At 49.7% G+C, this 10607-nt stretch overlaps 2 protein-coding genes across 2 annotated transcripts; both read right to left on the bottom strand.

The window, feature by feature from the left end:
- Positions 1 to 6391: 6391 nt before the first annotated feature.
- Positions 6392 to 7222, bottom strand: LOC112637854. Its single transcript, XM_025408514.1, has one exon. It carries the CDS (start codon positions 7220 to 7222, stop codon positions 6392 to 6394), a length of 831 nt encoding a protein of 276 aa, XP_025264299.1.
- A 336-nt stretch (positions 7223 to 7558) lies between these two features.
- LOC112637853 lies at positions 7559 to 9821 on the bottom strand. The gene is made up of 3 exons (XM_025408513.1): positions 9294 to 9821; positions 8175 to 9168; positions 7559 to 8121 (listed from the first exon to the last, which is right to left on the bottom strand). The coding sequence occupies exons 1-3, from the start codon at positions 9819 to 9821 to the stop codon at positions 7559 to 7561; spliced, it is 2085 nt and encodes a 694-aa protein (XP_025264298.1).
- Between the last annotated feature and the right edge of the window lie 786 nt (positions 9822 to 10607).

Genomic DNA, 10607 nt, shown 5'->3' with positions numbered 1-10607 from the left:
ATATTTCCGTGCCGAAAACCCTTTGTATTCCGTAAAGTCTCGCTCAGTCCTGCGAACTCCGGCCATAAAAACGGGCTCGAATAAACAACCGGATTGTCTTAGCGCTCTCGTTTTAGTTGTCGATTTCGAGCAGATATTTGCTCAGAATACCGTCGTATTATTCGTGCCAAGATTGATTGTATATTTCGCTTTCGTAATTCGTTCGAACTTATTGTGAACCGTCGTTTCAACTTGATTTGTATGATTCGTTCTCGTTTCTAGTGGAAATCATAGTGAACCAATGTCTCTGTAAGGAATTATTAATCTCAGTTGAATTATCGCTTCTTATTGATTGCTGATTTAACGTTCAAAATTGATCCATTTCTTATTATTGATTTATTATTATTCACTCGTATTGTTACTTTATTTTTCTAGTAATAAACTTGTTATCTTTCGTTGTTCATATCGCGTAATTTATTTAAGTGTTCGTCTCGCTTAGTCGTCGATCCTCGTCTTGTCTGTCGTCTGTTGGTTCCGTGAAGACTCGCATAATCAATTAACTTTCTCTAATAACCCCTCCCCTCTACCGTTAGGCGAGCTAGTCGGCCCGTGGCAAAGCAGGCTATCGTTTTTAGCGTCTTTCGGCTTTTCGCGAAAACTGATGCGTGAAAGACTACATCTGGCGCCCAACTTTTCGAGATATCGAAACGGCCTCCGCTCCGCCTCGGCTCGCGGGAGAACGTCCTCCATCCCTGTTTCTCAGGATGCGAGGATATGAATTTCGTTATTTTTTTTGACGGCGTTTTCGCTCCCCCGCGCACGCTCCTATCCAACACCTCGAGGAGTGTCGCGATTCATTTGAATTGAATTGAATAAACGTCGTAATTACGATGAAAATGATCTTCGTGTAATGGTCGTTCTGGCAATGGTTCATTTAAATCCCCACATCAGTACCCGTGAAATTCAAAGGCAAAGTGGCATACCTATGGCTACTGCTTGGAGAATACTGAGAAGTCAACGTTATCATCCATATCATATCACTTTAACTCAGGATGTCACACCTGTTGATATGAGATTACGGTTACAGTTTTGCCAATGGGCACGACAAATGATTGCCAATGATCCGAACTTTTTTCGATACGTAATGTTTTCAGATGAAGCAAAATTCAAAAACAATGGAGAGCTTAACCGACACAATTGTCACTATTGGTCGGACGTTAATCCGCATTGGCACAGGCAGATAGATAATCAAAATCGTTGGAGCATTCATGTGTGGTGTGGGATTGTAAATGGTCACCTCATAGGCCCTTACTTTTTCGAAGGAAATGTAAATAGGCATAATTTTTTACAGTTTCTGAGGGACTATCTTCCAGTACTTCTCGAAGAAGTAGATTTGTACACGAGATTGAGAATGTGGATTCAATTAGATGGAGCTCCTCCACACTTTGCTCGAATTGTTCGACAACATCTTAATCAAAATTACCGTGACCGCTGGATTGGACGTACCGGACGTGGAGATTTTGGTGTTCGATGGCCACCAAGATCTCCAGATATGACATCACCCGACTTTTACTTGTGGGGATATTTGAAAGATGTCGTGAATTTATGAACACGCACCAACAACTAGAGAAGATATGATGCACAGAATTCTAACCGCTTGTGAAAACATCCCAAGGGCTGTATTACACAGAACAGTAGAGCAATTTCAGCAGCGAATAGAATTATGTATTCAACAAAATGGTGGTGTCTTTGAGCACCTACGTTGAATTCTGGAGGTAAGTGAGAGGCAAGGAGATTCACGGTAATCAAGCACCCCGAAAAGTGAGAGGCAAGGAGACTCACTCTAATCAAGCACGCCGAAAAGTGAGAGGCAAGGGAACTCACTCTAATCAAGCACCCCGAAAAGTGAGAGGCAAGGGGACTTACTGTAGTCAGGAACCCCGAAAAGTGAGAGGCAAGGGGACTCACTCTAATCAAGCACCCCGAAAAGTGAGAGGCAAGGGGACTCACTCTAATCAAGCACCCCAAAGGGGACATAATCCTATTACGACCACGTCGTTGTCCCTGGATAATGCTAAAGATATGATAAAAAATGTAACTTTAAAATAACCTTGGATATCGATGATAAGGTCAAAGACGTCAAAAATAATCGCCGTGACCTTCAAATAACCTGGAAAAATGGCCTCAAAGTCAGCATGGCAGTTTTCGCAATTGAAGTCGATCATTTTTATAAAGGTATCTTCACAACGTTTATTCTACCAAAAAATTAAAAAAAAAACAGCTCTTAAGCAGTTTTTTAAGGATTTGACCTTGAACTGACCTTCTCAAGGTCAGAAAAGCAAACATGAAATATCATTTCAGACGTAAAATTTCCCGCTCTACCCGATTCCGGGGTCAAAAATAGGGGTTCCCATTTTTAAAAAACACTTTAACCTTCAAATGACCTTGAATTGAGTTCAACGTCAAAGTCGTTGGAACCATTGGGTGGCCCTCTTTGTTCCCTTCAACTTTTGTAGAAGTCATTTTTTGATATCATTCGTTTTTACAGAGGTTAGCCAGGTGGTCGGATTAAAATGAAACACCCTGTATATTCCCTACATGCATAATGGTAATATATATATATATATATATATATATATATATATATATATATATTACCATTATGCATGTAGGGAATATATATATATGGGCGTAGATAGGCTGCGTGTCCGCTCTACGCTTAGCCGGAAGAGGATGCGTCACTGGCCGCAAGGTTGACTGGGTTTCCGCTTTAATTATTAAGTCACAGTATGGATCTATGTACAGTATGGATCTATGTTTATTTCGTGAGTCTATTTACAAGTTTTATGTACAAGGCCCTGAAAAGGGCCGTTGAGATCGGCGCGCTCGCGATAGGTTATCCGCGGGGTCGCCTTGGTGTAGCGGAGAGGTCCCCAGGAGCCGTTGTCGTCGTTGTTGTTGACGTCCACCGGTTTGCGGCGCTTCGGCGGCTCCGTCTGCGTGGCTACGGAGCTAGTGGGCGTTTCCCAGTCGGAGTCGGACTGGGTCTCCCGGTCCGCCGTGGATTTCGGCGGCTGCGTCACCTGGACTCCTCGGTGTACCCGGCTGGCTGCAGTGGTCTGCGTCCCCTGAGTCGTCCGGTGGAGCGGCGAAGGTGGCAGAGGAGATAGAGCCTCGGGAACTGCCCAGGATGTTGAAGGCGAGGTGTAGCGCCGTGTTCGGATGTCCCAGGTGGCTAGCAGCTCTCGTGGTGGCCTAGTGAGACGAGGTGGCTCCAAGTCAATCAGCTGTAGTGTCCACGGCAGCAAGGAGAACGACACCCTCTTCTCCGGCTCGGCAGCTGCTCCGCTCGACGGTCGAGGTGGCCCTGGTGATCGGGCCGTCGACGCTGGTCGTGGAATGCGACTCGGCTGGCGGCGAATGTTAACGGAAGTTTGACCCTCCGGTTACCACAAAAGAGGAGTACTCAAGCTGGATAATGTGCAGTGTTATTGACCCTGCCAAAATGCTCCGAGCTGAGACTCAAATTCGGCTTCTCGCGGTCGGCCTTATATACGGGCCCTGCCGGATTTCACTTGCGCGAAGATCGGCGCCTGTATGCCTGTGCTGCCGCGCGCTAGTTTGCGCGCTTAGGTTGCCGCGCGTTCAGGCGCTCGGCGCTGTGCGCCGTCATGCCTGTATGGCGTATGGCAGAACGCCACATATATACAGGGTCTACCAAAAGTGTGGAAACCCCTAAATATCTCGGAAAATATACGTTTTACAGAAAAGTGTTTCCAACAAAAGTTGTAGGGTTTAAGAAGATCTATATACTGATTCTATCAGTTTGACCTTGGATGGCGTCGTCAAGGTCAGGTCAAGGTCACATTGACTTTTTTAAATGACACCCCCTACATTTGATTGCATATTCTTATAGCTTAATTCAAGAGCTTTCCAAAACACTATAATAATGTTCATTTTTATTAAGTACTTTGCGAGTTATGAGGGTTGAAATAATTTCTTAATTTTACATAAACCATAAAATATCTAGTAAACCATTCATTTTTCGATTATCTTACCTTCATACTTTTATGTACAAAATAATGAAAGGAATCAATTGGTGTAAAGAAAACATACAGTTGTTTTTAAGAAAAAATATGGAATTGTTAATTGCAAATTACATATTTTTTCTTAGAAACAACTATGTGTTTTCTTTACACAATTGATTCCTCTCATTAATTTGTACATAAAAGTATGAAGGTAAGATAATCGAAAAATGAATGGTTTACTAGATATTTTATGGTTTATGTAAAATTAAGAAATTATTTCAACCCTCATAACTCGCAAAGTACTTAATAAAAATGAACATTATTATAGTGTTTTGGAAAGCTCTTGAATTAAGCTATAAGAATATGCAATCAAATGTAGGGGGTGTCATTTAAAAAAGTCAATGTGACCTTGACCTGACCTTGACGACGCCATCCAAGGTCAAACTGATAGAATCAGTATATAGATCTTCTTAAACCCTACAACTTTTGTTGGAAACACTTTTCTGTAAAACGTATATTTTCCGAGATATTTAGGGGTTTCCACACTTTTGGTAGACCCTGTATATATATATATATATATATATATATATATATATATATATATATAGTGTGTGTGTGTGTGTGTAGAAATTTACATATTTGACTGCGCAACCATAATTATAATTACACAGACATTTATTACATTTGCCTGCCTTGTGTCTAACAAATACAGTTATGAAGAAATATTCCTTATATGTTTAATTATATATATATATATATATATATATATATATATATAAAATAAATAATTATATATGTAGGGAATATTTCCGCGTAACTATATTTATGTCTATGCAGGTGTTCGCGAATGAGTTATTCGAGACGATAGGCGCGACAGAAAAGGTCTTGGACTCGGACACTGCACAATTGAGAAAAAACAAGCTACGACACGTATGATTTTTTTGTACTTTTGAGAGTTTTATTTTCAACACCACACGATAAATAAAGTTTTACACAAATATATATATATATATTTCAGAATTCGAGAAATATTGCCGAAAATTAGTTCAAGTCCGTAATCGAGAGGAAAGTCCGAGTGAAAAAAGCGGTCGAATAATACTGCGGTTTGCGAAGCGATAAGTGCGGTTTGGCGAAAAGTGCGAGAGCGAAAAGTGCGAGACTTCGAGGTGTCCTCGCGCGGTGCTCGTTATATACCGGGCAGATTTTTGGGCCCGTATCGACGTGGCCCAATTAACTTTGTATTTTGGCGGTGACCTCAGGGCGCCGCGCGTCATTGGCCGCTGATGAGGTCTACCGCTGACAATGAGTTAATTGTCATGCGCGCGATCTTTTTAGATCAGCTGATTGGTAATCAGCTGATCGTGACGCATGGGCGCGCATGCCCGTAAGCTGTACAGTTTTCGGCGACCGTTGACACTGTTATTGTCAACGGCAGAGACAAACGTTTTTTGCGGTGGCAATAAAATAGAGATAACTCGAACGATCGGTTTTTTCTCTATAAATAGAAACGTCGAGAAGATTCTCGACGTCCGTTAATTTGAAAAATCTCGGTTTTCGGTAATAATGAGCTGAGATGATATGCATGCGAAATATGAATTTCAAACATCCCGCCCGCCTCGTCAGTACATGACGAAATGAATGAGTGCGTGTAAGTACTGACAGATGTCATGAATAGTTCGATTTGTGAATTGTGAATCGCGCGTGATGAATGGAATGTGACAACACGTGTGATTCAGTCTATTGAAATCTTCGCTTGAGTGAGTATTGCGTTTTGGTGAAACATTGTGATGGTGAATAATGAGTAACATACTCGTGATGTCGTGTACAATGTGTAAAAGTATTGGCGGTTGATTTCCAAAACGTGGAGTGCGGTGATGAGTGATCGTGAAATCGCGACGTGAAAATGAAAGAAAAAGAAAACGCGAGAAGACAATTAATAACGCGATCCGCCGATCGTACGTGAGGTTATAAGTGACGCGAGTGAAGTGCGATGCGGTGAAACGAATTAATGAGAAACCGCAGCAAAAAAAAGAAGAAACGAAATAAGAACGTGTGATTGTGCGGGCTCACGAATCCGGTTGTGATGAGTCTGCCCTGGCGTTGTCTCCTGGCAGGACGATGATCTTCGCGAGTGGCCGAGTGAACTCCGAAGATGCGGTGCGGACGGTGACGACGCGTGTAATTCCGTCGTCTCCCGGGTGCAGTGCCGTGATGCGGGCGAGTGGCCATCTCGTCGGAGGCGTGATCTCCGATCGCAGCAGGCACAGGTCGCCGATGCTCGGGCCGGCTTCGTCCTTGGTCCACTTTGGTCGTGACGCCAAAGTGCTGAGATACTCGCGCGTCCACCGTTCCCAAAAGTGGTCGCGCATTTTTTGAAGAAGCCGTCACCGAGATAGAGCGGTGTCCTTCTCGGACGTGAGTGACGGCTCCGGAACGGCCACGAGGGGGGCGCCGATGATGAAGTGCCCTGGTGTTAGCGCCGCCAGATCGTCGGGATCGTCCGTCAGCGGCTGCAACGGACGCGAATTTAGGCACGCCTCCATCTGAGTGAGGAGAGTCGCCATTTCCTCGTAAGTGAGGGTGGCTTCGCCGATGACCCTTCGGAGGTGGTGTTTGGTGGATTTGACGGCGGCCTCCCATAGTCCGCCGAAGTGTGGTGCTGCGGGGGGGTTGAACCTCCATCTCACGCCGTCGGAAACTGTTGCGTGAATTATCCGACGGCCGTCGGAAGAGGAAGCGCGGAACAGCTCCCGCAGCTCACGGTCAGCTCCGACGAAGTTCGTGCCGCAGTCGGAGAAGACGTCGCTGCAGAGGCCTCGCCGGGAAACGAAGCGGCGGAAGGCAGCCAGGAACGCCTCGGCCGTGTAGTCCGTGACTGCCTCCAGATGGACCGCCTTGGTGCTGAGGCAGACGAAAACTGCGATGAAGCCCTTGGATGCCTTGTGGCCTCGTCCCTTACTGGCCCGAATGAGGATAGGGCCGGCGTAGTCGACTCCGGTGCGCAGGAACGGGCGTGCAGGAGTCACTCGTTCCCGGGGCAGATTGCCCATGAGTGGTTGCGGTGCGGCGGCTCTCCACCGCGTGCAGGTGACGCATCGGTGGATCGCCCGCTTGACGACTGCTCGACCACGTGGGATCCAGACTCGTTGACGAAGCAACCCGAGGGTGAGCTGCACTCCTCCGTGCAGGGTCCGCCGGTGGCAGGAGTCCACCATCAAGTGAGTCAACCTTGACTCCGGTGGGATAATGCTGGGATGCCGCTCGTCGTGAGACAGGATGGCGTTCTTCAGTCGTCCTCCGACTCGCATTACACCGCTGTCGTCGAGGAACGGACTCAGCTTGGTGAGAGGACTTCTGGCTGGCAAGGCGCGTCCTTTGCTGAGTGCTGTGATCTCACCGAGGAAGTGCAGAGTCTGTGTGATGCGAATCCAGTGAAGGAGTGCGTCTTCGATCTCGCAAGACGTGAGTGAGAGTGCGGCGTCAGCGGTGGTGCGAGATCTCCGGGTGCCGGTCCGTCGCCATCGAAGACACCAGGCTGTCACCCTGAGCAGTCAGTGCAATGACGAGAAACGGAGCAGGAAGGCCGATTCAGAAACGTCCTTGACAGCCGCCGAGAGTGAGGCGACGGCCCTTTGCTCCGGCATAGCAGCGTTAAGCAGGGCGCCGTCGTTGTCCGGCCACCTTGCTTGGTCCTCTAAAAGCCAGGATGGTCCCGTCCACCAAAGAGGATGACCGACCAGGTCGCTGGGCAGAACTCCTCGGGAGGCGCAGTCAGCTGGGTTGTCCTTGCCCGGCACATGTCGCCACCGCGCCTCGGGTAGCCGCTCCTGGATCAGCGACACTCTGTTGGCCACGTAGGTCTTCCAGCGGGAGGCGTGTCCGTGGATCCAGTGAAGAGTGACCCTGGAGTCCGACCAAAGGAAGACTGGAGCTGAGGACAAACTTAGCAGAGTGCGCGTGTGAACGACGAGGTTCGTCAAGAGGGCGGCCGCGCATAGCTCGAGTCTCGGCAAGGACACGGGCTTCACGGGCGCGACCTTGCCCTTAGCGGTCAGCAGGTGGAGTGCGGTGCTCCTTCCAGTAGAGGAGCGGAGGTACACCACGGCGGCGTACCCTCCGATGCGTCGGCGAATCCGTGTAGTTCGACGTGTGAGTGCGGACCGTCACTGCCGAGCCAACGAGGTACCTTTATCTCGTTGAGGCGCGGAAGTTGCGAGAGCAGGTTCCGCCAAGCGAGCGTGTCCGGTGATGGAAGTGGAGTGTCCCAGTCGATCTTCTGGAGCCAGACGGACTGGATTAGGATCTTGGCCCGCATTGTGACCGGGGTGATCCAGCCGAGAGGATCGAACATTCGTGCGGTTTCGGACAGGACACGCCGTTTTGTAAGTTCGTCGAAGTGACGTGTCGGTTGTAAAAAAGTGAAGTGGTCACCAGCTGGGTGCCAGTGAAGACCGAGTGTTGTGTGGTTCTCGTGAGACCATGAGTGAGGTGAGTGGGTGAGCCGGTGCTCGTGCGGAACGCCGTCCAGGATGCTGAGGTGGTTGGCCGCCCATTTTCGAAGAGGAAACCCGCCCGCCATGCAGAGGCTGCGAAGCTCCCGTTGCACTGCGGTGGCCTCCGAGAGGGTGCTCGCGCCGGTCACGACGTCGTCCACGTAAGTATCGCGGCGCAGCGCGACAGCTCCTTGTGGAAATCGGTGACCTTCATCGTCGGCGAGCTGGTGTAAGGTCCGTATGGCGAGGAATGGCGCGCACGCCAAGCCATATGTGACCGTTCGCAAGCGGTATTCGCGGATGTCGTCAACGGCACGGTGCCGCCAAAGTATCCGCTGATGATCGCGGTCGTCTGGATGAACAAGAATTTGGCGGTACATTTTCTCAATGTCCGCCAAGAAGACGTAACGGTGCCAGCGCCAGCGCAGGAGTACGTCGGCGAGAACTGGCAGGAGATTGGCACCAGTCAGCAGACTGGTGTTGAGCGAGGTGCCCGAGGTCGTGAGCTGTGAGCCGTTGAACACGACTCTGAGCTTAGTGGTGATGCTCGTTTCTCGCAACACTCCGTGATGCGGTAAGTAGCACCTTGCAGTATCTTCTTGTGATGATGTTGTGATGATGTGGTTACAGCTTCCATGTGTTGCAGGTCTTCGTAGTCCTTCATGAAGCTGCGGTAGAGGTTGCCGAATCGAGCGTCCTTGTCGCAGCGGCGCTCCATGGCATGGAGCAAACGCTCGGCCGGCCGACGGGTTCCTGACAGAGAGGGTGGAGCTCCGGAGAAGGGAAGCCTCACAATGTAACGTCCGGCGGTGGTGCGTGAGTGCTCGCGGACGAAGATGTCCTCGCACCTTCTCTCCTCCGGGGTAAGAGCGACGGGAGCGGTATTCTCCTTCTCCTGCTCCCAGAAGAGCTGCACCAAGTCGGTCAGCTGGCGGTCTATGGTGCATTGGTGAGCGGCATGGCTACTCTGGGTCGTGGCTCGGTGTCCTCCCGACAGGATCCACCCGAGAGAGTTCTTCTGCGCGATGGGCTCGTCTTTGCCTCCCTTGCGGAGTCCATCTTGAAGGATGGCGGAATAGACATCCGCACCGAGCAGTATCTCGATTGAATCTCGGTCTAAATACTGCGGATCGGCCAGAGGGAGACCGCGTATGTGGGGCCAGGTGACGCTGGCTCGCACGATGGGCCCCTGGTACGAGGAGAGATGCGGCAGAACGTACGCCTGGACGGGGAGCGTTGCTCCAGTTATTGCCGAGGAGAGGGCCAAAGACAGCCGTCCGCGGGTTGCTCCAGAGGCTCCTCCGATCCCGGCTATCGTCATCGAGGAGCGGATCCGCGGCAGGCGCAATCGTTGTGCCAGGGCCTCTGAGACTAGAGAGACCTCTAATCCTTGGTCGATCAGTGCTCGGATGTCGTGCGGTCTTCCCACGTGGTCCTTGATAGTGACCCGTGCGGTGGCAAGAAGAATCGCCTTGCGGTGGCAAGAAGAATCGCCTTGCGGTCTGATGCGAAGCGTGTGGTGGACAAGGAAATCGCACCATCAGATTGCGAGTATGCGTCGTGCAGAAGCGTGTGGTGGCGTGCCTTGCAAGTGAAGCAAGTTTTCGACGACTGACATTTTGCCAGGTAATGGTTGCCGAGGCAGTTGAAGCACAATCTGTTTGCTTCTACTAGGCCTTTTCGCTCGGCAGCGGTCTTGGCCTTGAACGTCGAGCATTGCATAATCGAATGCTTTTCTTTACAGGCGGCGCACGTTGACGAACCGGATGCGCGTTTTACAAAGTGCGACTTTGCGGACCGAGAAGTGTCTCCGGATTTTGCGGCAGTGGTTGGCTGCACGGCGTTCAGCGTGAGGATCTGCTTCGCTATGAAGTCCATAAGGACGTCGTTGCTTGGCGGGTCGACGGAATCGCGGATCGAGGACTCCCACTGCATTCGAGTCTGTGTGTCAAAGCGCTCGACGAGCAGGTAATTGAAGAGGTCCATACCGTGCGTGCCGATGGGTCTTTCAATGCTCTCCTGAGCATTGATGGCAGTCGTGGCGGCGTTATAAATTCGGTTCAACTCGTCAGCGGTCGCGCTCTTCATTTTAGGCACGGCGGTGTAG

Source organism: Camponotus floridanus, unplaced genomic scaffold (genome assembly GCF_003227725.1).
Source record: "Camponotus floridanus strain SB8 unplaced genomic scaffold, Cflo_v7.5 scaffold212, whole genome shotgun sequence".
Lineage (NCBI taxonomy): Eukaryota > Metazoa > Arthropoda > Insecta > Hymenoptera > Formicidae > Camponotus > Camponotus floridanus.
This window is presented reverse-complemented; position numbering and strand designations above follow the sequence as displayed.